The following is a 24,310-nucleotide window of genomic DNA, read 5'->3' as shown; positions in this document are numbered from 1 at the left end:
ACTGCGGCTGGCTATGGCTCCATTTTTGATCAGAAGTGATATAAACAATACTGTCCCCTTTTTACATCATACAACATAAGTGAATATGACATCATGTGGACTGGTCTTCAGCAAAAACTGGATCGAGCTGGAAAAAACTTTGCTCAAATCCTACTGATTTCCTAGTGAAGGAGTCATCTTATTCATTACCTGACAAAAGGTCAAGCCTTAACTGTGAAAGTTTCAGATACTTCTTGAAAATAACTACATATTCAAGACGAAATCTAGATGGAAAAAGAAAAGAAAAACAAACCTTTCATCAGGACTATCCGTCTGCCAACATAAATACTTTGGCAGTGTGTAAACACAGAATTAAACGAAGTAATTGTTGGGACATTTATGAAACAGCTGAAGCCTGCAACCTTCTGACTTCCATGTGTTATATCTCTTCTTCTCGTTCATGTTAACCCTGTTTTAGTTATGGGCTCCACTGTACTCAAGTTTTGGTAATTTTGTTTTATTCAATTTTGTGGGCAGATCCCCTTCCTGTTGTGACATTCCATCTTCCATCTGTCACCAGAAGGGAAAAATAGTGCTGGAATACATTTTGTGTCAAGTAAAGAGGTCATAGTATCCACATACAATTTTTCACTTTAAAGCTCAGATTTTTCATAGTGTCCTCATACATGTAAAATGTGTAACATTCAGCTCAGGTTGTCTCTGTGAATAAAAGTGGGATCTATTTCACAAACATGAATTATAACATCAGACAAAATATAGAGGTAAGAAATAGTTTTATTACATACAGCGTTTTAATTATAGAAAAAATACATGTGGTCCATTATTTTCCAAATAACTTTTAAAGCCCACAGCTTCCAGGTACTGAAGTACTTAATACAACACTGAGATAAAAGGAATGATTCTGCACTCTGACGAACCAAGCAGCAAGCAACAAATTATCAATTTTATGTATTTGTACAAAACACTGTTACCATTCTATTACATATAAAAAGGTAATTTAGTAAAAGCTTGAAATTATACATTTTAGAATTAACTGCTAATAAGCAACTTGATAGATATTATATAAAACAGATTTTTGTGATTTTTATTTGTGTATAGTGTTATAAACATTTCTTTAATAAAACTTTTGATACTTGCTCTTCTGAAGTCTTGCGTTTCAACAATTTATTGTATTACAATGCATACATAAGCTGATGAAGCAGTTTAAAACAAAGTTTGTGTTATACTATTCCAATGAATTCATAAGCAGATGAAAAAAATTAAGACAAGCAATAAACAATAATTATTTGACATGTAAGGGGAAGGCTGCAGTCTGCTTCACCTGAGCAATCTACTTTTATCTATGTTTATAAAATATACACCTCAAGGTGTTACATTTTTTATGCTGTGTTGTCAGCATTGGAATTAATTATTTACTCATGATATGAACTGTACTGACTTCAGATTAACTTGATTCTATTGTCAGAGTATATATCTTTATAATGTGCACCATTTCACATTACATATATTCGTAAAGCAGAGTGTTATTTAGTAAACAACCACATCCTTGGCAACAAGTTCACAGAATATAAAGAAACACTCACAGTGACATACCACACAAAGAAACTCAAAATATCTATAAATGGAATTACCAGCTGTTTGACGTACCAGACATAGTTCTCATTTGGAATGGTTGAAGAAATTTATTTCACTCTGTGAAATAATATTGAAGCTGTACATTTTTATGTCAATTTATTGTTACAGAGTCATTAAGATGATTGTCTTCAGAACTGTTTTGTTGTATATGCAAAAGTAAACACCTTAATGAGTGACCTCTCTGGAAGTGACAATAATAACGTAAGTGAAAATAATTTAAAGTAATGTTCCAAGTAAAAAAAAAAAACTCTTATTAGTACTGATTAGTACATCACTTAACAGTTTGCCATTATTGAACCTCATAAAATGAATGTAAATTGAAATTACAGCCAGTTACCAAGAAAGTAGTCTAGGCTGATGTAGAAAATTATTGTTGTTCTCATACCAACAATAACAAACAGTAGCAGTACTTTTATCTCAATCTTTCACTTCACTACATTATTAGGAACGAAGCTCATGAATGTGTGTACATTCCAAAGTAAAAATTAATTTGCATCAGAACAGATATCAGAAAAGATGAGCTAAAGTTACTGCTACTAATGGCTTCTTGTAACTTTCTTTGTCAAATTTGTTCAAGCAAACACGACAAGAATGTTGTTACAGAATGAATGGCAATGAGTGTTTTGAACACTAAAAATTATTCTCATATAACACAGCCTAACAAGAGGTAATCAGGTCAGACCTGTTTTAATTTACTACTACCCATTGCAAAAATATTTGTTTACAATTAAGGCACTTCCATTTTGGAAAATTCTTGATCACACTAGAGGTAAAACAGATACCAAAAGTGAAATATCAGCATTTATGGAAGAAAAGACCCCATCAAAACTAAATGGCACATAATGATTTAGCACATGTGGAATAATAATGTTAATTTGAAGATATTCCTTTGGTAAGACTGAGGCTCTCATCCTCCAAAATACAAATGACATATCTTAGTTTAGGTATTTACAAAATATATATGTGTGTCATTCCTAAACAATAAACATTCCGTTGCAAAAAAAGCTCTCTGATTAAATTTTTGGTGATACTTTTCACTTTGAAAAATAGTACTTTGTGTACACTACAGCTATTGTCAGGTGTGAAGAAACTGAGGTGCAGCAGAAAAATGTTACTATTTCTCTGTACCAAATGTAGCAACAAGTTCAAAAAGGAGAGAAATTTACTGTTCTATTTGCTGTTATATTCTGTATAATTACAATAGTTGTTTTACCTTTATTAAAATGTTGTCTCCACTGTAGATTCACATAAATTGCGAAAAATTTTACATTCACGGGTTTCGAATAGTCAGTGAAATATGTATTGTTCTGTTCATGGATAGCCTCATATCATACAACTCAATCTGTGTTCTACAACTGCATATACTTTACCATCAGAAACCTAGTGTCCTCAAAAAATGATTCCTTAACTCCCTTTCCTATTTACATATGAGTTCAGCTTGGAAGAGTTTTTAAGGGTGGTACCATAGCATGTTTCTTTCAGAAATTAATTCTGCAGAAGAATGAAAAGCAGTTTACTACCCTTTTATAGCTACTAAACTAACGATATTAAATTAATTGTTGATCCAAAAAGCACCTCCTAAGTGATGGAAGTATCCTAATGGAAAATCCCGTTCTATATATTTAAATATGTGATACCAAGAATGAAATATACTTAATATATACTACAAAATCAATGTGTAGAGACTATAACACACCTGGAGTGCTTGAAACAGTATGAAATGCAATAACTGTTATTGTTTCTATAAATAGGTACAAGCCTAGTCATATTTCTTGTTGCACACATTCAGTATGAGACGTGGCTATGTTATTTTTTCAGATTCTTTAGATTTAGCTGCATCCCCAATCCCCACACACATAAGGCTCCACATATTTTGCAGGCAGTCCATATTTTAATATATGACTGGAGCAAAAGCTTCAATGAAACACAATTTTGAAACATATAAAAAACTGCCTTGTAACAGATAACCTGTCGAAATTCAATATTTTGTGCAACCTAATTAATGAAGCAGTTGCTACAAGTGCACTAAGAGACACAAAATTGTACTATTAATACAAATACTTGTGGTTATTAATTTAAGAACTATATGACTCATTATTACACTAGTTTAAATGAAGAATAAATCACTCTTATAAAAATTACTTATGGTTCATTAAAACTTGTGCAAAAAAAATTATAAAAATAGAAGCTTAAAGTCTGCATCCTATTTTCTAACATGAACTTTTATACTAAAATATAAACAGTTATTGTATACAAGCACAACACACAACGTCTTATAAAACACAATAAAAACAATAAGCATTTTTACAAACATTAACCTTAATCTCGTAAATAAAGGAACATAGGCTATGCACACTTACAATATAGTTTATTTATTTTACACATTTGTTCTGATACCATAAGGACATAAAACATGCTAAAATTGCTTGCAGCAATGGTTTTGAAAAAAAATACAATAAAAATACAAATATATGAATAAAATTTTTATTCTTAATGCTCTAACAGAATATAAATTATCAAAGGCTATTAATCATGTGACGAACACACAAAATGTTGTGCAAGAAGAATGTAATTTTAGTAATTTAGTGACTTTCAGAAATGTGTTTACAGAAAAATAAACATTGAAAGTAGTGCAAAGGCCTGAAAAGTGAACACATAAAAGAAGTCTTAATCCCCTTTAAGGAAATTTGTAGCACCTAAGTTAAGCACCAGTTTCAACATACATCAAGAGTATCACTGATGCTAACAAGCAGCAGCAATAACAATAAGAAATTAAAGAGTACAAAATATATAAATAACACTCCTTTTTTTCACGAAGAATGAGTATAAAATATGAAACCGTAACTGGAATTTCAACAGTGGCAAACAATGATCTCTCAGTTCACATCCTTTGTTTCTAAAGCATCTACAACGGGAAGACACCAATCAATGACTGAGTGTATTTTATTTTACTTTTTTCGAATAATGATGTTAATTGTCCTATTTGCGATGAGGGCATTGATCTTCATAAAGAGAAGCTTTTGTTGATGAAATAGCTAGACATTTCTAAACCTCAGATTCTCATATGGTCAGCTTTGGTGATATTCTTACAATTGACTCACAAAATATCATAGTACTTTACATACACACACACACACACACACACACACACACACACACACACACACACACATTCCAGTTACAGCAATTAGATTATCACAAGTGTCAAATGTTATATAAAAGATACAAAAATGTTGTGAGTTAATATTTTGAAAATCATGGACAAGTTTAGTTTTTAATGTCCTTGATAACACATTGTTCTCTAATAAGCCATATTAGTACTTACTCACTTCTGCCACAGTGCAGTTTGAAAACTGACATTTCTGTTGTTCTGTGTACGTGGACGATTCTTTATGGAGCCTTGGTGATTTCTTTTTCCTGAAATCTTAAAAGCAAAAATTTCTGAGTTTTTCTCGCAAATTTTTAGACACTGATAGCAATTACGTGCTTGCTCTGCAAAAATGGTAAAATTATAATCTGGTAAGGCACTTTGATCTATTGACTCTTTCTTGCAGGAATTTAGAATACCTGGGTTCTTCAGACAATTAAGGCAGCATTAACATACTTTGAGAAATTATGGATATAGTTCAAATTTTATTCTACTTTGCGTATTATAGAATCATACATGAAGGTAGAATAAATGAAAACAGTGGAAGATGACTATTTTGGAAGCATGAGAGGTACACATGACTTTATAGTTCAGGATGTATCCCAAACTGTTGTTTACATTGTTTGCTGAATGCACTGAACAATTTGTCATATGGATCTAAAGCCAGATATTTTACAAATAGGTATTATGTACTTTGTAGACACCAGCACTGAAGCAATTTTTTATAGTGTACATCTTAAATCCAAGTTCTACAACAGATTAAGGTTACTACGGTCCTCGATTCTCGTACAGAGCTCAGGGTCCTGTTAAGCCATGCAGCCACCATCAATACCGGCCCCCGGTGAGGGATAGCCGCTGCTATAGTTGCACGATGATGGGTACTGCTGCTCCGGTTGGTGCTGGTGGTGCTGCTGGGCATGGTGGTTGTGGTGGTGGTGGTGGTGATGCTGGTGGTAGGTGCTACTCGCAATGAATGCTTCGTAGGTCTGCGGCAGAGAGTCGCCATTTGTGCCGAAGTTGTCCCCGGACTGTGTACCTGTACAGTGCAAGATAGTCCTTCAGTGACAAGACATTTCAGTATTAAGACACAAAGGAATTACAGACATTGTATGTGAGTGGGCACTGATCGAAATCAAGGGGAAAAGTTGAAAATTTGTGCCAGACCAGGATTCGAGCCTCGGTCTCTAGCTCTGACCGACATGCAGACAGTGGACGTTGCAACTGCACAGACTACCCTAGCATGCCTCCTGTTGCACCCTCTACTAGTGCTGCCTGTTTTTTCAGATATGTCCAAAAATGAGACCATTTTTGATCCAGCAACCATTACGAATTAAGACACAAAGGAATTACAGACATTGGCTGCGAGTGGGCACCGATTGGGTAGTGTGTCGATCAGCTGAGAGTTTGGGTCTGATGAGAGGTGTGCTAAAGCTAGTACGTGCAGTTGCAATGAACACTATGTGTAGATGGCTTAGCGATCAGAACACCTGCCTAGTAAGTAGGAGATCCAGACTCGAATCCTGATCTGGCACAAATTTTTGAATTTCCCCATTGGCTTCAATAAATCCCCACTCACAGCTGATGTCTGTCATTCCTTTGTGTCTTAATCTGTAATGGCTACTGAATCAAAAATGGTGTCTGTTGTTTGGGCTTGTCCGAAAGAACAGACATCACATATATACACTCCTGGAAATGGAAAAAAGAACACATTGACACCGGTGTGTCAGACCCACCATACTTGCTCCGGACACTGCGAGAGGGCTGTACAAGCAATGATCACACGCACGGCACAGCGGACACACCAGGAATCGCGGTGTTGGCCGTCGAATGGTGCTAGCTGCGCAGCATTTGTGCACCGCCGCCGTCAGTGTCAGCCAGTTTGCCGTGGCATACGGAGCTCCATCGCAGTCTTTAACACTGGTAGCATGCCGCGACAGCGTGGACGTGAACCGTATGTGCAGTTGACGGACTTTGAGCGAGGGCATATAGTGGGCATGCGGGAGGCCGGGCGGACGTACCGCTGAATTGCTCAACACGTGGGGCGTGAGGTCTCCACAGTACATCGATGTTGTAGCCAGTGGTCGGCGGAAGGTGCACGTGCCCGTCGATCTGGGACCGGACCGCAGCGACGCACGGATGCACGCCAAGACCGTAGGATCCTACGCAGTGCCGTAGGGGACCGCACCGCCACTTCCCAGCAAATTAGGGACACTGTTGCTCCTGGGGTATCGGCGAGGACCATTCGCAACCGTCTCCATGAAGCTGGGCTACGGTCCCGCACACCGTTAGGCCGTCTTCCGCTCACGCCCCAACATCGTGCAGCCCGCCTCCAGTGGTGTCGCGACAGGCGTGAATGGAGGGACGAATGGAGACGTGTCGTCTTCAGCGATGAGAGTCGCTTCTGCCTTGGTGCCAATGATGGTCGTATGCGTGTTTGGCGCCGTGCAGGTGAGCGCCACAATCAGGACTGCATACGACCGAGGCACACAGGGCCAACACCCGGCATCATGGTGTGGGGAGCGATCTCCTACACTGGCCGTACACCACTGGTGATCGTCGAGGGGACACTGAATAGTGCACGATACATCCAAACCGTCATCGAACCCATCGTTCTACCATTCCTAAACCGGCAAGGGAACTTGCTGTTCCAACAGGACAATGCACGTCCGCATGTATCCCGTGCCACCCAACGTGCTCTAGAAGGTGTAAGTCAACTACCCTGGCCAGCAAGATCTCCGGATCTGTCCCCCATTGAGCATGTTTGGGACTGGATGAAGCGTCGTCTCACGCGGTCTTCACGCCCAGCACGAACGCTGGTCCAACTGAGGCGCCAGGTGGAAATGGCATGGCAAGCCGTTGCACAGGACTACATCCAGCATCTCTGCGATCGTCTCCATGGGAGAATAGCAGCCTGCATTGCTGCGAAAGGTGGATATACACTGTACTAGTGCCGACATTGTGCATGCTCTGTTGCCTGTGTCTATGTGCCTGTGGTTCTGTCAGTGTGATCATGTGATGTATCTGACCCCAGGAATGTGGCAATAAAGTTTCCCCTTCCTGGGACAATGAATTCACGGTGTTCTTATTTCAATTTCCAGGAGTGTACATTTCAGAATGTATGGTCTACTAACTTGAATTTTCCAATAATAAAGGTACAGCTTTGAGAAACGGCCTCAAGATAGCACCTGTGTCTACACGACATGTAAATAAAGTAATGAGAATGATAGCACTCTGTTCAATGTGGCAATGCTAGCTAGACACGGGGGAGAGGCAGGAGAACACGTGATACGTCACGAGTGTGTAACCGTCTGCACTAGCGTCACATTCGTTGTCCGTAGAGCTTTCTTCAGTGGAGAATGTTTTGCTCGTTCATTCGGACAGTAAGTGACTTACATATCGAGCAACGTTGTGCGATCGTATTTTGTTTCGTACTCGGGCACACTACAGTAGAACCGTTCGCAAAACACTGGCAGGCCTACAGAGACAGCATTCTGCCGAGGGCCCCGGGGTTTCGGTGGTGATAGTCATGACGGCTGGGGCAGAGTTGAATCTGGACCACACTACTGTTCATCAGAAACCACATGGTGTCGCATCACGACTGTGTCCCCTGTCAGTCAACATTTTCAGTAATCCACTTTTTGGCCATTAAGGACATTCCTGTGTGTCCTGAGCCAACTCATTCGCCCGACTTGAGTTCTTGCGACTCTTTTCTCTTTCCGCAACTGAAAACGCACCTCGAGGGAAGTCGCATTGGGGCACTCGATAACATCCAAATGGGTGCAACCGACAGGATGAAGGTAATTCCAGTATCCGCGTTCCAGCAGTGCTATGAGGAGTTGAAGAACAGTCTCCAGCGCTGTGTGGTTTCCTAAGGCAAGTACTTTGAAGCAGACAAAGCTCAATTGTAACGCTATTGGAATAAAACAGGTGGAAAAATCACTCCTGTTAATTTGTTTGCACACCTTTATTGTCTCGATGCTGTGTAACTCACGTTACGCAAATTACACGTACAATATTCATTGAGTATTTGAGAGCGAGAGCACTTAGCGATTTAAACCGAACTTTACACACTATTTTAGAACGGTTTCATAACTTTATTTCCCTGACATCCCCAAAAAAATAAAGTAGGTAAAAAAGTTTATCACTTACGACAGTTTCACTATTCGTGTAGTAAAACTACATCATTTGCCATGACGTTTTAACTTATTAATTATTTACTACTAACTCCATTCGCAACACATTTCCAGAGATTATTCACATATATCACTGAATGTTCCCGCTGAAATGCATGAAAAACTAGCTTTTCTTAAATTGGAGAGCAAATTTCCTTGACTAGAAACATCCCAGTTAGGTTTTGAGTCTTTCATTAGAGTACGGGTAAATAACCTGAAACTAATAAAACCATCATAATCAGCGTTTTGTGTCTTCAACCGTAAAAGTTTTACAAGTGCAACAACAAATAATTAACAAGCTGTTTTAAACATTGTAGTTAAATTTTTTAAGAATCAGGAATAGGGGTAGGTTTACTTATAGCGCACTGTCAAGGTAGTAAGGATATGTGTCACTAAATGAAGTTTACAAGTGACAAACAGACCTTCATGTAATGAAGGCATTTGTGAGAATGTATGTCTAGAGTTTAGCAGTGTGCGAAAGTCAATCACGAACTGTGGAAAAATCGTGAAAGATGAGAATCGAAGAATCTGAGATCATATGTTACAGGAGAAGGGAGAAAAATTAAGTGGACTGACAAGAAATGAGGAGGTCCTCCCTACAGTCGGCAAGGAGAGGGGTGTGGGGAAATCCCTGACTTACGATGAGCCGGGCTGGTTTGGGAGGAAATTTTCACACACACGTCATATAAGGAACAATCAAAAAGTTTCCATTGCGGCGGGATATACGAGTAAGCAACGTAGCGCGACTGCGATGCAGGTATATAAGCGCTGACACGTAAGCAAGGGATTATTGTGGCATTTGTGTCTTTCTGACGTTTGTGCAGTATATGCGGAAACGTGATCTATGGCGATATTATTACCAAATGCGTCCAAACAAGACCAATGTGAGTTTTTTTCCTTGGCTGCGGGACAAACACCAGTAGACTAAAGACTGTGCATGGGGCAGCATATCTGTTCAAGACCACCATTGTGGAATGGTGCCCCAAGTTCGCAGTTCGACACGAGACGGAAGTCGATCGGTCGTTCATTGCAGACAAGTGGCAGGCACGGCCCTGTAGCCACAGTATCTCCCCGTGCGATTATCGCGCTTTTAGTCCCTCGAAAACGGCCTCGAGGGGTCGACGATTTCTGATGGGAGAGGACACGCAGCACTTCCTCGTGCAACAGGACAAGGTGTTTCACCAAATGGGTATGTGCAACCTGGCGCATCGGTGCGATCATTCCTTCAATGTTTGTGGCGATGTTGTCTGATTGGCATACCCATTCTGGATTGTACGCCCTTCGAACGGAACATTTTTGATCGTCCCTGATATCATTTGGCCTTTGGCAAGACAAGCGGCTACATGTTTTGCCTGACCCTTCCACTGGCCCTGATGATGGGACATTTGGTAGTACTGGAGAGGGTAGTAGTGGGCAAAAATATTGGGTAAGACAGAGATTTGTGTATGACCAACAGATGAGCAAGGATGCTGGGGCAAGTGTTGCTCTGAGATAGAGAGGTTGCCACAGGAGAGGAACTAGTCAGATGTCCCAGCAGGGAGTCTCATTTTCAATTGCTCACCTGTTGAACCAGCCGTCGGCGGAGCACCCCCCGAGTTCTTGAGGCAGGTGGGCGTGTGCATGGACAGCATGTCGATCAGCCGGCGCCGCTGCGCCTCCAGGTCCTGAATCTGGCTCTTCAGGTCGTGGTTCTGCGTCTCCAGAATTTCGGACTCCTGCAGACAAAAACCGTGTGATGCACTCACTGGGCTATACAGCTAAAAGAGCATGACGATACCTGCCGATTGTGTTCAGTCCAGTTAAGGAGTGATAAAAGCTAGAACAATGTAGCAGCAAGTCCAGTTAAGAGTTTACACTTACGCTACGAAAAAGTACGTGTACGTGTGTTTTTTGGTCGAAATTGGGACTTGTATACCTACAGTCGGCTTTCAGCCATATCGTTATACTATTGTAGCGGGTGACATAATCCATTAACGAGATTTACCATCCTAATCATTCGGACGTTAAACATTATCTTTGGTGCTTCTAATAACGAGCGATAATAGTGATTAGGAACAATTTACGTGATATTGGACTTATTTATAAATATATTTTCCTTTCGAATATTAAATTCTTACCTGCCATACTACCGGTTTGAGGGATTGAGCCTCTGCTTGTGGGTTACAATGATGTTAACCAATAAATCCCAAGTTTTATTTCCTTGTCGTGGTCATTTATTTTATTTTTTGCAGCTTTCACGTTGTAATTTTTGCTAAATTGATTCTTCCACTATACCTAGCCTGGCTAAAAAAGGGAAGCATTCAAAAAACACTTTGTGTACGTATACACCAGCGGCATGTATGTAAACGATTAGAGTTGCAATGCTCTTGGAACCGCGCCACTGCTACGGTCGCAGGTTCGAATCCTGCCTCGGGCATGGATGTGAGTGATGTCCTTAGGTTTGTTAGGTTTAAGTAGTTCTACGTTCTAGGGGACTGATGACCTTACCAGTTAAGTCCCATAGTGCTCAGAGCCATTTGAACCATTTTGCAATGCTCTGTGGAAGGAAGAGCGGCCGCCGAAGTGTGTTAGTATTTTTCCTATTTCGTGGTGAGGCATGTGGAAGCGTATAAAATGGACGCGGACAGCAGCAGATGTTGAGTGCTCACTGTGAAAGCTGTGAGCGCAGAGAGTTGGTGTGCACTCGTGTGAGACAACGTTATCAGCACGAGCGACTGTCTGAAAGGGGCCTCACCGTGGGTCCCCATTTCGAGAGATGGTCGAATTGTACAACAGCCAGGTTTGTGGCGCACTCGGGTGTGTGTACGGAAACGTAAGGACAGACATACTCGTCGGCAAGCTCTCACTCTACCGCATCTGACTGCACTAAGCCCACTGTTGTCCCTTCTTGTCTGTACCTATCATCGAAGGACAAGTAATGAACTGCCCGCACGGGAAAACATTCCGTGCCGAACCGCATCACTGGTGAGAGACTGGCAGCCGACAGGCTTGGGAATTAGTGTCCCACGCGCAAGTTTCTGTTAACACTACGGTGCAAACACCTGCCGTGACTGACAGGCGCGTACTGTTGACCAATGGCGTTCCTTCGTGTCTAGCGACAAGTTGCGGTTCGGCACCATCGATGGCGGTGACCTGGGGGAGAAGTTGCACTCTTCCACCGTTTTTCAGAGGCACGGTGGTGTTATTTCTCTGTCACGACGTGGGCAGTCCTCGGATTGGACCTCACGTCATGGGCCTTACAAGGACACGTCATGGGCATCTTGCGGTCTCGTGTGTTACCTCAAATGTGACAGAATCATGTGCCATCCTTCAGCAGGACATTGGTCATCTACACTTCTCTACGAACTGCTTGGCCAGCAGCAACGTCTCACGGAGCGAGGCGGCGCAGTGTTTAGCACACTGGAGTCGCATTCGGGAGGACGACTGTTCAAAGCCACGTCTGGTCATCCATGATTTCCCTAAATCGCTTCAGGCAAATTCTGGGATGGTTCCTTTGAGAGGGCATGGCTGTCTTCCCTTCCCATCCTTCCCTAATCCAATGGGATTGATGTCCTTGGCGTTTGGTCCCTTCCACCAACCAGCAACTTCTCCAGATTTGTATGCGACCAGCGTGGACGTGCCGCTGTCGAGACTATCGAGGACCAGTTACAACAGTTGTGGGCCACTGTGATTCAGCAGAGGGTACAACGGTTTTATGAAGCCGTTATCAACCGAATCAGTGCATTCATCCACGTCACAGGCAATGAAACGTCATAGAAATAGCAGGCCTGATACCGCCAAGTTCTTTGCAAATTTAGCTTGATTTTCTAATCACTGAAATAACATCACATAACCTCTCAACCCACCAAGTTTCGTCTCCACCTCCTCCAACCCCAGCCCCCTAATGGACGGTTGGCCTTTTTTGTCAGGGAATGTATTTCATGGTCGGGAGATGGACGATTAGGAGTCTACTATTGAATTTTTGCAAGAGTTGCGTGCAATCGGAGCATATTGTGTCATGTGCATGGCGTTCATTGAGGTCTGACCATGGTTTCGTGTGGTGGTCATAGTTTTGAACAGTGTTTCTCTGGTTGTTTCGTTTTGCATATTTGCTTGTTTTCGTGATTTTATGTTTGTTATATTAATCTGTCCACTCTAAATCCCCGCTCCCCATTCTACCACGGTTTTCCCGTTAGTATTAGTATTTATTATTAAGAAACTGCACAATTTTCAATTTTATGATCTCACTGGTTACCAGTCTATAATGATGTTTATGTTCCACTTTGAGGTTTATTATTACGTCATTGGTCCACGTCCACTGATGATGTCTAAGGCACTGGTTTATCAGTTTTTACTTTTACTGGTACCCCAACTACAACCTTAATGTGAACACTTTAGGTTGGACTTGACAGTAACCGTAAGGTGTTACATTTGTTATTATTTCCACTATGCATTTTGGAGGGTTCCATTTCCGTCACCAAGGGGATTTATGTTAGTGAATAAGCGATGGACAATGTGTACGAAAGACCTTCGCATAAGCTATGACACTATGTGGCAGCAGACGACAAAAAACTAATTTAGTGCATAGTCCGAAGTTACATGAATACTTTGATTGCATCGGTTATCAGAAACATAAAATTTAAATTCCTAACAGTCTTCACAGGCTGTTTTCCAGTCATATTCACATCAGAAGCACTTTCTAAAAACCGAACTAAGCAAATATAGTCTATTAGGAGCTAGCATGTGCTAAGACAACCTAAACAATATTTTTTTTTATAAAATTTTAAGTTATAATCATACTGATGTTAGTTAATAGTCATGTTGATACTGTGTGTCTGTGTGAAGTACTGCTGTGGAGCAGAACAGTTACTGCAGTCGAGCATCAGTCACGCCGACGAGCCCTGAAGGAGAATCAATCTGAATGGCCGCCGATGGTCAGAATGGCGACAGCTGGTGGGGCGGGGCGGTCCCCTGCAGCAGTGGTCGGCGCAGGATATGACATAGGCCTGCCTGCCAGTCATTGGAGTCAGTTTGGCACAACTGATTGTAGAGTGCAATTTGGACTGTGCATACAACATTTAACGTTAGTTTTTGCTGTTACGTCAGCTACAGTGAGCAAGGTGCTCACGTACCAAAGAAAATAAAAGTAGAAATGATACAGCTGAGACACATAATTCTTTTTAATAAGAGAACATATCATGTTCCTCTTTCCCCTGCTGTTGTGTGGACCGCAATGCGCTGTAAGCATAACAGTTTTTACTGTGAAAGTATTTGACAATGACCAAGGGCTGACATTAGCTATTTGTTAATTAATGAAATAACAACAATTATTACAATTCCATGTGGCTTAACGGCATGACGCGTGGCGACGTACATGTTTGTGTAGTGAAATAACGTGTTTATTCCCGAATGAGGAAAGTAAGAGAACAATCTTCGCATGAAAATGACTTCCTTTGAGTCTTTGAAATGAAAAGCATTTGAATTGTGGTACAATGAAGAATGTTTAAAATTAAACGTACTGATAATGTACAAACTGAACAAACAGTGAAAAGGATAGTCTAAGGAAGAGCCTCTTACGAAAAGGAGGGACAGCTCGGTGGCATCCTGTACCCTGTAATAGTTGACTTGGCACCACAACAAGCAATGGATGGGGAAAATAGTGGGAGCAGATATTAGACAATGTGCAGAATTCAGAGATGCAAGGTAGGAGGACAGCATCAAACATAAAAAGGATACAATGTAAACAACAAATACGCAATGGTGTAACATACAAAGTCAGCCCAAATAATGGTTGGCTTATTGGACCAACAGTGAATTCCATGAAGACTCTCAGCACAGTGAATGATGGTAGTAACTGAATGGTGACTGACGGTAGAAACTGAATCGATACATACTGAAGGACCTCGATCGGCACTATCACCACATCATATTGCCACTTGTAAACAGCACAGAATTTATTGTATCACTTGCTTTTGTATACAATAGCAGAGGTGACATCTTGGTTTAAAAATTGCTTAATAATCTTCATCACTCATTTTCAATGACTCCAAAACTAGTAATTGATGGCCAAATACGAAATTAAACTGAGCACAGCGAAGAAAACACAGGAGGGCAAAAACACGACTTTAATGTAGCAGCCTTGGTTTTAGTATAAGAGTATTCAATACGTGGTTTGTTTATTGTACTGCTCAGTACTGTGTATTAGGTGTTGTATCACTATTATATGACTACCTATTATCCATTACTTAATGTTGTGTGGAAGAGCTGTGAATTATTTGCTTCCTGATGATGATCATAATGTATCACTGCAATGATCATATTTTAATAACATATTATGGATTTGTAATAAAAGATGTGAAATTTACAAACACTACTGTGATTTTGTAGTGGAGTTATTTTTATACAAAATTAGGGGATAGGAAGTCCTTAAAATAAACACTGTCTAACGCTATGACGAATTACTAAAACTATAGATGGCTTAGTAGATAATAATGTTTAACATGGTTCATAAGATAGTTGCAGGTACCAAATGAATCAACTTTAGAATCAAGCCTCTGTAAATGCTAGTGATTTAAACAATGAAGCACCTAAGCACCAATTAGTATATTTGGAAAGTAATTGTTGAAAATTAATATTTCACAAAATTTTGCAAATAATTCTGCATGTTAAAAATCTGACTGAGTTAAATATTTTACTTTTTACTGTAAAACATACTATTATGATAATGTGTAATTTTTAACTGCAGACATTACTAATGTAAGAGAATCAAGAAGCTATTTTTCATGACAGACTGTTATGTTTATAGATTTTTCTTGTACTTGGTGGAAGATTGGAGTTGAAATTATCAGCAAAATGGAATCAATGGTTGCACAGAACTGTGTATTTGTCATTTACATATGAAGGGAATGAGTTGGAAGAACATATGCAGATATTGTCAAGTGATGATTTACGATGAACAATCCTATATCTGTTGTTATTATTACACCTTACATAAACATCATTGTTAGTTTTACTCTAACTATGTCCGATTAAATGTTAACATGTGGTGTCTACAGCAACTCTAGTAATAGAATTTCTCCTGCCTACAGACAAAAAATTTTCAGCAGTATTATTCTTGTACATATGTTGTTTCGACCTCATTTCTGGTGCCATGTTTGCGCACGTGTTTCGGCGTCAATCAGTATGTATCCGAGCTTACCTGTACTAGATTCACGGTCCTCTCCCTCTTCTTCAGCCTACACTTCGTCGCAGCGATTTTGTTTCGTTCTCTTCGCCTTCTTCGCCTTTCTTCGTCTTCGGGCGTCAGCTGCAAAGTTTGAAAATTCATATGAGACTACCGGAAACAAGTTTAAAACTGTTTTCTCGCTATAACTGAATTCTGTGTGAAGCTGAAACATTTAAAAGTTACTGCGCATTTCCAAGGCATTGATCCTATTTCACAGCATCTTATGTGCAACATAAATGAGAATAGAAACGTGTGGTAGCAACTAAAAGTTTGGCTTGGCAGCAGTTGTACGTTGCTGGTCGTGTGGTTGTCTGCCTGGTGCAGCCGCCACCGGTTTAGGGCCGAAATGACACAAGCGGCTGTCTTGGGCAAGAAGCTGAGAGGAGTGCCGCAGCCATCAAAGAGCAAACTCTGTGTATAGCGTGTAACCATAATTTGAAGCGAAAACTGGCAGAGGTGACTGTATCTAACAGCAGAAGGGAAAAATTACCCAACAACGATCTGGAAACAAGCCGTTTGTGAGATATTTGCGAATGTGCTTTTTATAAGTCACTAATAAAGTCAGTACAAAAGAAATCCAAAATATATAAATGTATTTGAGACATAAACTTTTCGATTACGCCGTCGTCTAATTGCGCTCAAATTTTACCAAGGCTGCCTTCTACACCTACATCTACATTTATACTGCGCAAGGCATGCAACGGTGGCACCCAACGGTGTGTGGCGGAGGGCACTTTACGTGCCACTGTCATTACCTCCCTTTTCCGTTCCAGTCGCGTATGGTTCGAGGGAAGAACGACTGCCGGAAACCCTCCGTGCGCGCTCGAATCTCTCTAATTTTACATTCGTGATCTACTCGGGAGGTGTAAGTAGGGGGAAGCAATATATTCGATACCTCATCCAGAAACGCACCCTCTCGAAACCTGGCGAGCAAGCTACACCGCGATGCAGAGCGCCTCTCTTGCAGAGTCTGCCACTTGAGTTTGTTAAACATCTCTGTAACGCTATCACGGTTACCAAATAACCCTGTGACGAAACGCGCCGCTCTTCTTTGGATCTTCTCTATCTCCTCTGTCAACCCGACCTGGTACGGATCCCACACTGATGAGCAATACTCAAGTATAGGTCGAACGAGTGTTTTGTAAGCCACCTCCTTTGTTGATGGACTACATTTTCTAAGGACTCTCCCAATGAATCTCAACCTGGCACCCGCCTTACCAACAGTTAATTTTATATGATCATTCCACTTCAAATCGTTCCGTACGCATACTCCCAGATATTTTACAGAAGTAACTGCAACCAGTGTTGGTTCCACTATCATATAATCATACCATAAAGGATCCTTCTTTCTATGTATTCGCAATACATTACATTTGTCTATGTTAAGTCAGTTGCCACTCCCTGCACCAAGTGCCTATCCGCTGCACATCTTCCTGCATTGCGCTACAATTTTCTAATGCTGCAGCTTCTCTGTATACTACAGCATCATAACTCTTCAATCCAGCCACACAGCTGGTCTGATATTCCGTAGGCTCTTACTTTGTTTATCAGGCGACAGTGCGGAACTGTATCGAACGCCTTCCGGAAGTCAAGGAAAATGGCATCTACCTGGGAGCCTGTATCTAATATTTTCTGGATCTCATGAACAAATAAAGCGAGATGGGTCTCACACGATCGCTGTTTCCGGAGTCCATGTTGATTCCTACAGAGTAGATTCTGGGTTTCCAGAAATGACATAATACGCGAGCAAAAAACGTGTTCTAAGATTCTGCAACAGATCGATGTCAGAGATATATGCCTATAGTTTTGCGCATCTGCTCGACGACCCTTCTTGAAAACTGGAACTATCTGCGCTCTTTTCCAATCATTTGGAACCTTCCGTTCCTCTAGAGACTTGCGGTACACGGCTGTTAGAAGGGAGGCAAGTTCTTTCGCGTACTCTGTGTAGACTCGAACTGGTATACCGTCAGGTCCAGTGGGCTTTCCTCTGTTGAGTGATTTCAGCCATTAAAATTGCTACACTAAGAAGAAATGCAGATGATAAACGGGTATTCAGTGGACAAATATATTATACTAGAGCTGACATGTGATTACATTTTCCCACAATTTGGGTGCGTAGATCCTGAAAAATCAGTACCGAGAACAACCACCGCATGTACAATATTTTGCAGTACAACAGTCACGTGATGTCGCCAAACACGAATGCGACCATCATGATGCTGTAAACAGAACCTGGTTCATCCGAAAGGATGACGTTTTGCTATTCGTGCACCCAGGTTCGTCGTTGAGTAGACCATTGCAGGCGCTCCTGTCTGTGATGCATCGTCAAGGGTAACCGCAGCCACGGTCTCCGAGCTGATAGTCCATGCTGCTGCAAACGTCGTCAAACTGTTCGTGCAGATGGTTGTTGTCTTGCAACCGTCCCCATCTGTTGACTCAGGGATCGAGACGTGGCTGCACGATCCGTTACAGCAATGCGGATAAGATGCCTGTCATCTCGACTGCTGGTGATACGAGGCCGTTGGGATCCAGGACGGCGTTCCGTATTACCCTCCTGAACCGACCGATTGCATATTCTGCTGACAGTCATTGGATCTCGATCAACGCGAGCAGCAATGTCGCGATACGATAAACCGCAATCGCGATAGGCTACAATCCGACCTTTATCAAGCTCGGAAACGTGATGGTCCGCATTTCTCCTCTTTACACGAGGCACCACAACAATATTTCACTAGGCACCGCCGAAAAACTGCTGTTTGTGTATGAGAAATCGGTTGGAAACTTTCCTCATGTCAGCACGTTGCAGGTGTCGCCACCGGCGCCAACCCTGTGTGAATGCTCTGAAACGCTAATCATTTGCGTATCACAGCATCTTCTTCCTGTCGGTTAAATTTCGCGTCTGTAGCACGTCATCTTCGTAGTGTAGCAATTTTAATGGCCATTAGTGTATTTTTTTTTAATATTTGTGTAAGCCACCTTGTATGTGTTCACCTCTGAGCAAGTTGGCTTCAACTGTGAAGCCGCGTAGCAGAGCAGTCCATGCGGTAACTCCAGACACGTAAAACTACGGGACGAGTTTGACTGTCGTCTGGTTGTCAACTTACACCTCCTGGAAAACTGGATACCGGATGTTTATTTATTACGGTTTTTTCTTGAAGTTCTAGCAATCACTGCTTGCTGCAGTGCTGAGCTCCAGATTACAGAAACATCGTGTTCACTCCAGGAACTGAAAGATTACCTCTAACTCAGTTTGGTGCAAGCCAGCGCGACACGCTGCCCGATGAACTGTACGGGCCACCGGCACGGCTGCACACAAATGTGACTGACTACGACGATTTCAAGGGTTCAGCTTTTGAAGGCCAGGTCTACCGGCAAGTTAGAGGCAGATTTTGGAAGATTTACCACGTTCCCACGTTCGTCTACTCGTGTGGTGCTGGGGTACAGTTTACTTGACTAACCGCAAAAAATAGAGGTTTCAAAACATATTTTGTTCAACTTTAGCTACGGCAGTCGACGTTAAAAAAAAGTAGAGAGTACGAAGGTAGTGGAATAAATCCGTTAACGTGATCAAATGGAAAGTTTTGTATGCAGAGAAACAGCTGCAGATATCATCAAAGTTGAATAAGTCTTTTATAGCGTATATTTCCTGTTTGTCGAATTCGCCATTTGCTCGTTATTTTTCTCGATATCCAACATTATTTGTTCAGATATTGTGAGTTCCGCCTTCAGTGTGGGAACTGTAATGAAGTTTTTGTGAAAACCTGGTAGCTTCACACTGATGGGCCAAAACATTATGGCCATCGCCCACCGCGAGCTTGTGTGCCGAGTGCTGGCGCCGAGGGCACGTGACGCGTTGAGAGAAGTGTTACGAGCAGAGCAGAGACGAATGGGAAATTATTCTTGGTGCGAATGAGGAAATCCGTCGACTTGAGAAACTTTGACAACAGTCATGTTGATGTGGCGCAGCGCCTAGGAGCGAGCGTCTCGCAAAGTGCTGGGCTGCTGGGGCGCTGCTGTCGTCAGGGCCTGTGGAGAGTGGCTGGAGAAGGCTGGAGCGTCAGCACAGAAGGCAGGGACGAGCGGCTCGGCCGCTCTCTGAAGCAAGGCAGGCAGGGCGCGACGCTGGCGAGGCGGCAGAGCGGCAGGGCGTCCTGTCTGGCTGGAGCCCTGCGTGTTCTCAAGACGACGCGTCCACGTCGTCAGTTGCGATTACAGTGGGCGCGGAATCATGGAGTTGGACCGCAGGTCGCCTGGTCGGATGAAACCCGTTTATTGTCAAACAACGTCGACGGCTGCGTCTGCGTCCAGACACGCCGTCATGCGGACGAGCGGCTGCTGTGAACACGGACGCAGGCCGCCGGCACCAGCATTCAGCCGGGCTTCCAGGGGGCCCTGGAGGAGCAGTCGAAGGCACCACGGCGGCTGTGCAACGCCTTATCCTCGATGTCTTCCCGAACGGCGATGGCATCTTCCAGCAAGATAAGTGTCCGTGTCACGAGACCAGAATCGTGCTGCGACGGTTTGAGGGGCGCGATAGTGAACTCACGTTCATGTCTTTGCAATCACAGTCGGCTTATCTGACTCCGATGAAACCCAACTGGGACGCTGTCTGGGGCCAGCTCCGCGGTCACTAACAAACCGTCCGTAAATTAGCTGTGCGCAGGCGTCTGGGGCCGCAACGCTCTGGAATCCCATCGATCACTTGTCCAATCCACGGCACGCAGAGTCACTGCTGAACTGCGTTCCACAAATCGACCAACGCGCTTTTAGGTAGGCGGTCTTAACTTTTGGGTCATCATCATTATCATCATCATCTTCTTCTTCTTCTTCGTCTTCTTCTTCTTCTATGTGATCAGGCCCAGCGGACCGCACGCTGCTACATGCTTCCTCCTCCACTGTATTCTCTCCGTTGCTGCTATCCGCCATCTGTCCACATCTATTGACACTTGGTTTAAATCTTCATGGAGGCCATCCTTCCGACGCTTCTTGGGTCTCCCTGGGGGTCTCTTTCCTGTAGGTGTGAAATCCAGGAGCTTCCGAGACCATCTGTGATCTTCCATTCGGGCCACATGGCCGGCCCACTGCATTCGCTTGGCTTTTGGGTCATCAGTGTACGTCATTAAGGTGGGGATGACCAACTGATCCCTTCAGTGGGGGTGCACAGCAGGCTCACACTAACGGGAATCGGCGGAAGCGTAACGTGGAGCATGTTGCGTGCGCCCTTAATTGCGGCCGACCGTAAATACGTTGCGCCTGTCTCGAGAACGCCTCAGACACGGCCAACCGATTCGGGCCACATTTGGCAGGTGGCCTGTTTAGCCCCTAAACGGAAAAACTAAAATATTTTAGTTGAAAATCCCCCGTTTTTGAGAAGACCACACCTAAATTTCATGACTCGCAATCGACTCAAAATTGAGGGGACCGATAGACAACTGAAAGCTGAGCATTTTTGAAAGCAACTGTTACGGCTGTCGCTTATGTACCAAAAAGGTAAACGGTAGTCAAAGAAATGGCCGCTGGCGCAGAGACTGAGGCGTTTGGCAGGCGAGCGGAGGGCGTGTGTTCGATTCCGAAACGCCTTCTGCACTTTTTTTATTTTTATTTAATTTTCCATATTGACACTGGCAGGAATAGGACTGTCAACAAGGGCAGTAAATCAATAAGATATAAGAAACAGATAGTCACACAAGTATTTCAAACTAGTTTCATTAGTGAAGAACTAAAATTAAAATTTTAATAATTCTTTTGTGAAAAGATTTCCCAGTACGATTGCTGCGAATTCGTCACGAGGGACGGCATAGTGCCAACCACGCAGTGCTTGTGCTGGGCAGAATTTTATCCTGCAGCCTCCAAAATTGCAATGTGCTTCTGGAAAGCCATCGGGAATATTGCCCAACTGCGAGCATGCAGTAACGTTTCGTAGGGTAATTCTTCATCAACTATCAGCACCGATTTTTTGGTGAAGTTATCGTATGCGTGGTACGTATCAAAATTAATTCTCAAATAACATATATTTTCAATGTAAACCAAGTTCTTTGGCATCTCTGGTGTCACCGCCAGACACCACACTTGCTAGGTGGTAGCCTTTAAATCGGCCGCGGTCCGTTAGTATACGTCGGACCCGCGTGTCGCCACTATCAGTGATTGCAGACCGAGCGCCGCCACACGGCAGGTCTAGTCTAGAGAGACTATCTATCACTCGCCCCAGTTGTACAGCCGACTTTGCTAGCGATGGTTCACTGTCTACATAGGCTCTCATTTGGAGAGACGATAGTTTAACATAGCCTTCAGCTACGCCATTTGCTACGACTTAGCAAGGCGCCATATTCAGTTACTACACTCCTGGAAATGGAAAAAAGAACACATTGACACCGGTGTGTCAGACCCACCATACTTGCTCCGGACACTGCGAGAGGGCTGTACAAGCAATGATCACACCCACGGCACAGCGGACACACCAGGAACCGCGGTGTTGGCCGTCGAATGGCGCTAGCTGCGCAGCATTTGTGCACCGCCGCCGTCAGTGTCAGCCAGTTTGCCGTGGCATACGGAGCTCCATCGCAGTCTTTAACACTGGTAGCATGCCGCGACAGCGTGGACGTGAACCGTATGTGCAGTTGACGGACTTTGAGCGAGGGCGTATAGTGGGCATGCGGGAGGCCGGGTGGACGTACCGCCGAATTGCTCAACACGTGGGGCGTGAGGTCTCCACAGTACATCGATGTTGTCGCCAGTGGTCGGCGGAAGGTGCACGTGCCCGTCGACCTGGGACCGGACCGCAGCGACGCACGGATGCACGCCAAGACCGTAGGATCCTACGCAGTGCCGTAGGGGACCGCACCGCCACTTCCCAGCAAATTAGGGACACTGTTGCTCCTGGGGTATCGGCGAGGACCATTCGCAACCGTCTCCATGAAGCTGGGCTACGGTCCCGCACACCGTTAGGCCGTCTTCCGCTCACGCCCCAACATCGTGCAGCCCGCCTCCAGTGGTGTCGCGACAGGCGTGAATGGAGGGACGAATGGAGACGTGTCGTCTTCAGCGATGAGAGTCGCTTCTGCCTTGGTGCCAATGATGGTCGTATGCGTGTTTGGCGCCGTGCAGGTGAGTGCCACAATCAGGACTGCATACGACCGAGGCACACAGGGCCAACACCCGGCATCATGGTGTGGGGAGCGATCTCCTACACTGGCCGTACACCACTGGTGATCGTCGAGGGGACACTGAATAGTGCACGATACATCCAAACCGTCATCGAACCCATCGTTCTACCATTCCTAGACCGGCAAGGGAACTTGCTGTTCCAACAGGACAATGCACGTCCGCATGTATCCCGTGCCACCCAACGTGCTCTAGAAGGTGTAAGTCAACTACCCTGGCCAGCAAGATCTCCGGATCTGTCCCCCATTGAGCATGTTTGGGACTGGATGAAGCGTCGTCTCACGCGGTCTGCACGTCCAGCACGAACGCTGGTCCAACTGAGGCGCCAGGTAGAAATGGCATGGCAAGCCGTTCCACAGGACTACATCCAGCATCTCTACGATCGTCTCCATGGGAGAATAGCAGCCTGCATTGCTGCGAAAGGTGGATATACACTGTACTAGTGCCGACATTGTGCATGCTCTGTTGCCTGTGTCTATGTGCCTGTGGTTCTGTCAGTGTGATCATGTGATGTATCTGACCCCAGGAATGTGTCAATAAAGTTTCCCCTTCCTGGGACAATGAATTCACGGTGTTCTTATTTGAATTTCCAGGAGTGTATAATTACTTCGAGAATGTATTCTGAGCAGATAATATTGTGCATCATGTACCGTCAAGAGCGACGTTCATCATTAATGGATTAAAGTTAAGTATGAAACTAATTACGTCCGCTTTCTGAATTCTCATTTCTTGTCATGTTCCAGACCTCACGTCAGTATAGTTCTTCCCTCCTCACGCCAGCCTGCGTGAGCTAAAACGCGTGCATTTCGGCCTGCACTCGTAACACGGTGTTGGCTCTTCTGCTAACACAAAAGCATCTGGTGCTGAAAACCTCTGCAAGCCATTCAAGTACTTGTCGAATCCGTGACACGCAGAATCACTGCTGAATTGCGCTCCGGAAGTGGACCGACACGCTTTTAAACAGGCGGTGGCTCATCAGAGTATGTTGTA

The 24,310-nt window shown here is 43.4% G+C and overlaps 1 protein-coding gene across 1 annotated transcript in view; it reads right to left on the bottom strand.

Annotated features, from left to right (window-relative positions):
• Positions 1–756: 756 nt before the first annotated feature.
• LOC124550811 (activating transcription factor 3) overlaps positions 757–24,310 on the bottom strand; it is a 526,879-nt gene continuing 503,325 nt past the window's right edge. The window contains exons 5-7 of the mRNA XM_047125538.1: positions 16,133–16,240; positions 10,517–10,670; positions 757–5,819 (exon numbers count right to left, since the gene is read on the bottom strand). Coding sequence (XP_046981494.1) covers positions 5,590–5,819; positions 10,517–10,670; positions 16,133–16,240 — 492 coding nt within the window. The 3' untranslated portion in view covers positions 757–5,589. The remainder of the gene's footprint in view (positions 5,820–10,516; positions 10,671–16,132; positions 16,241–24,310) is intronic.

Source organism: Schistocerca americana, chromosome 9 (assembly GCF_021461395.2).
Source record: "Schistocerca americana isolate TAMUIC-IGC-003095 chromosome 9, iqSchAmer2.1, whole genome shotgun sequence".
NCBI lineage: Eukaryota > Metazoa > Arthropoda > Insecta > Orthoptera > Acrididae > Schistocerca > Schistocerca americana.
The sequence above is the reverse complement of the archived record's forward strand: the minus strand, read 5'-3'. Positions and strand labels throughout refer to the sequence as shown.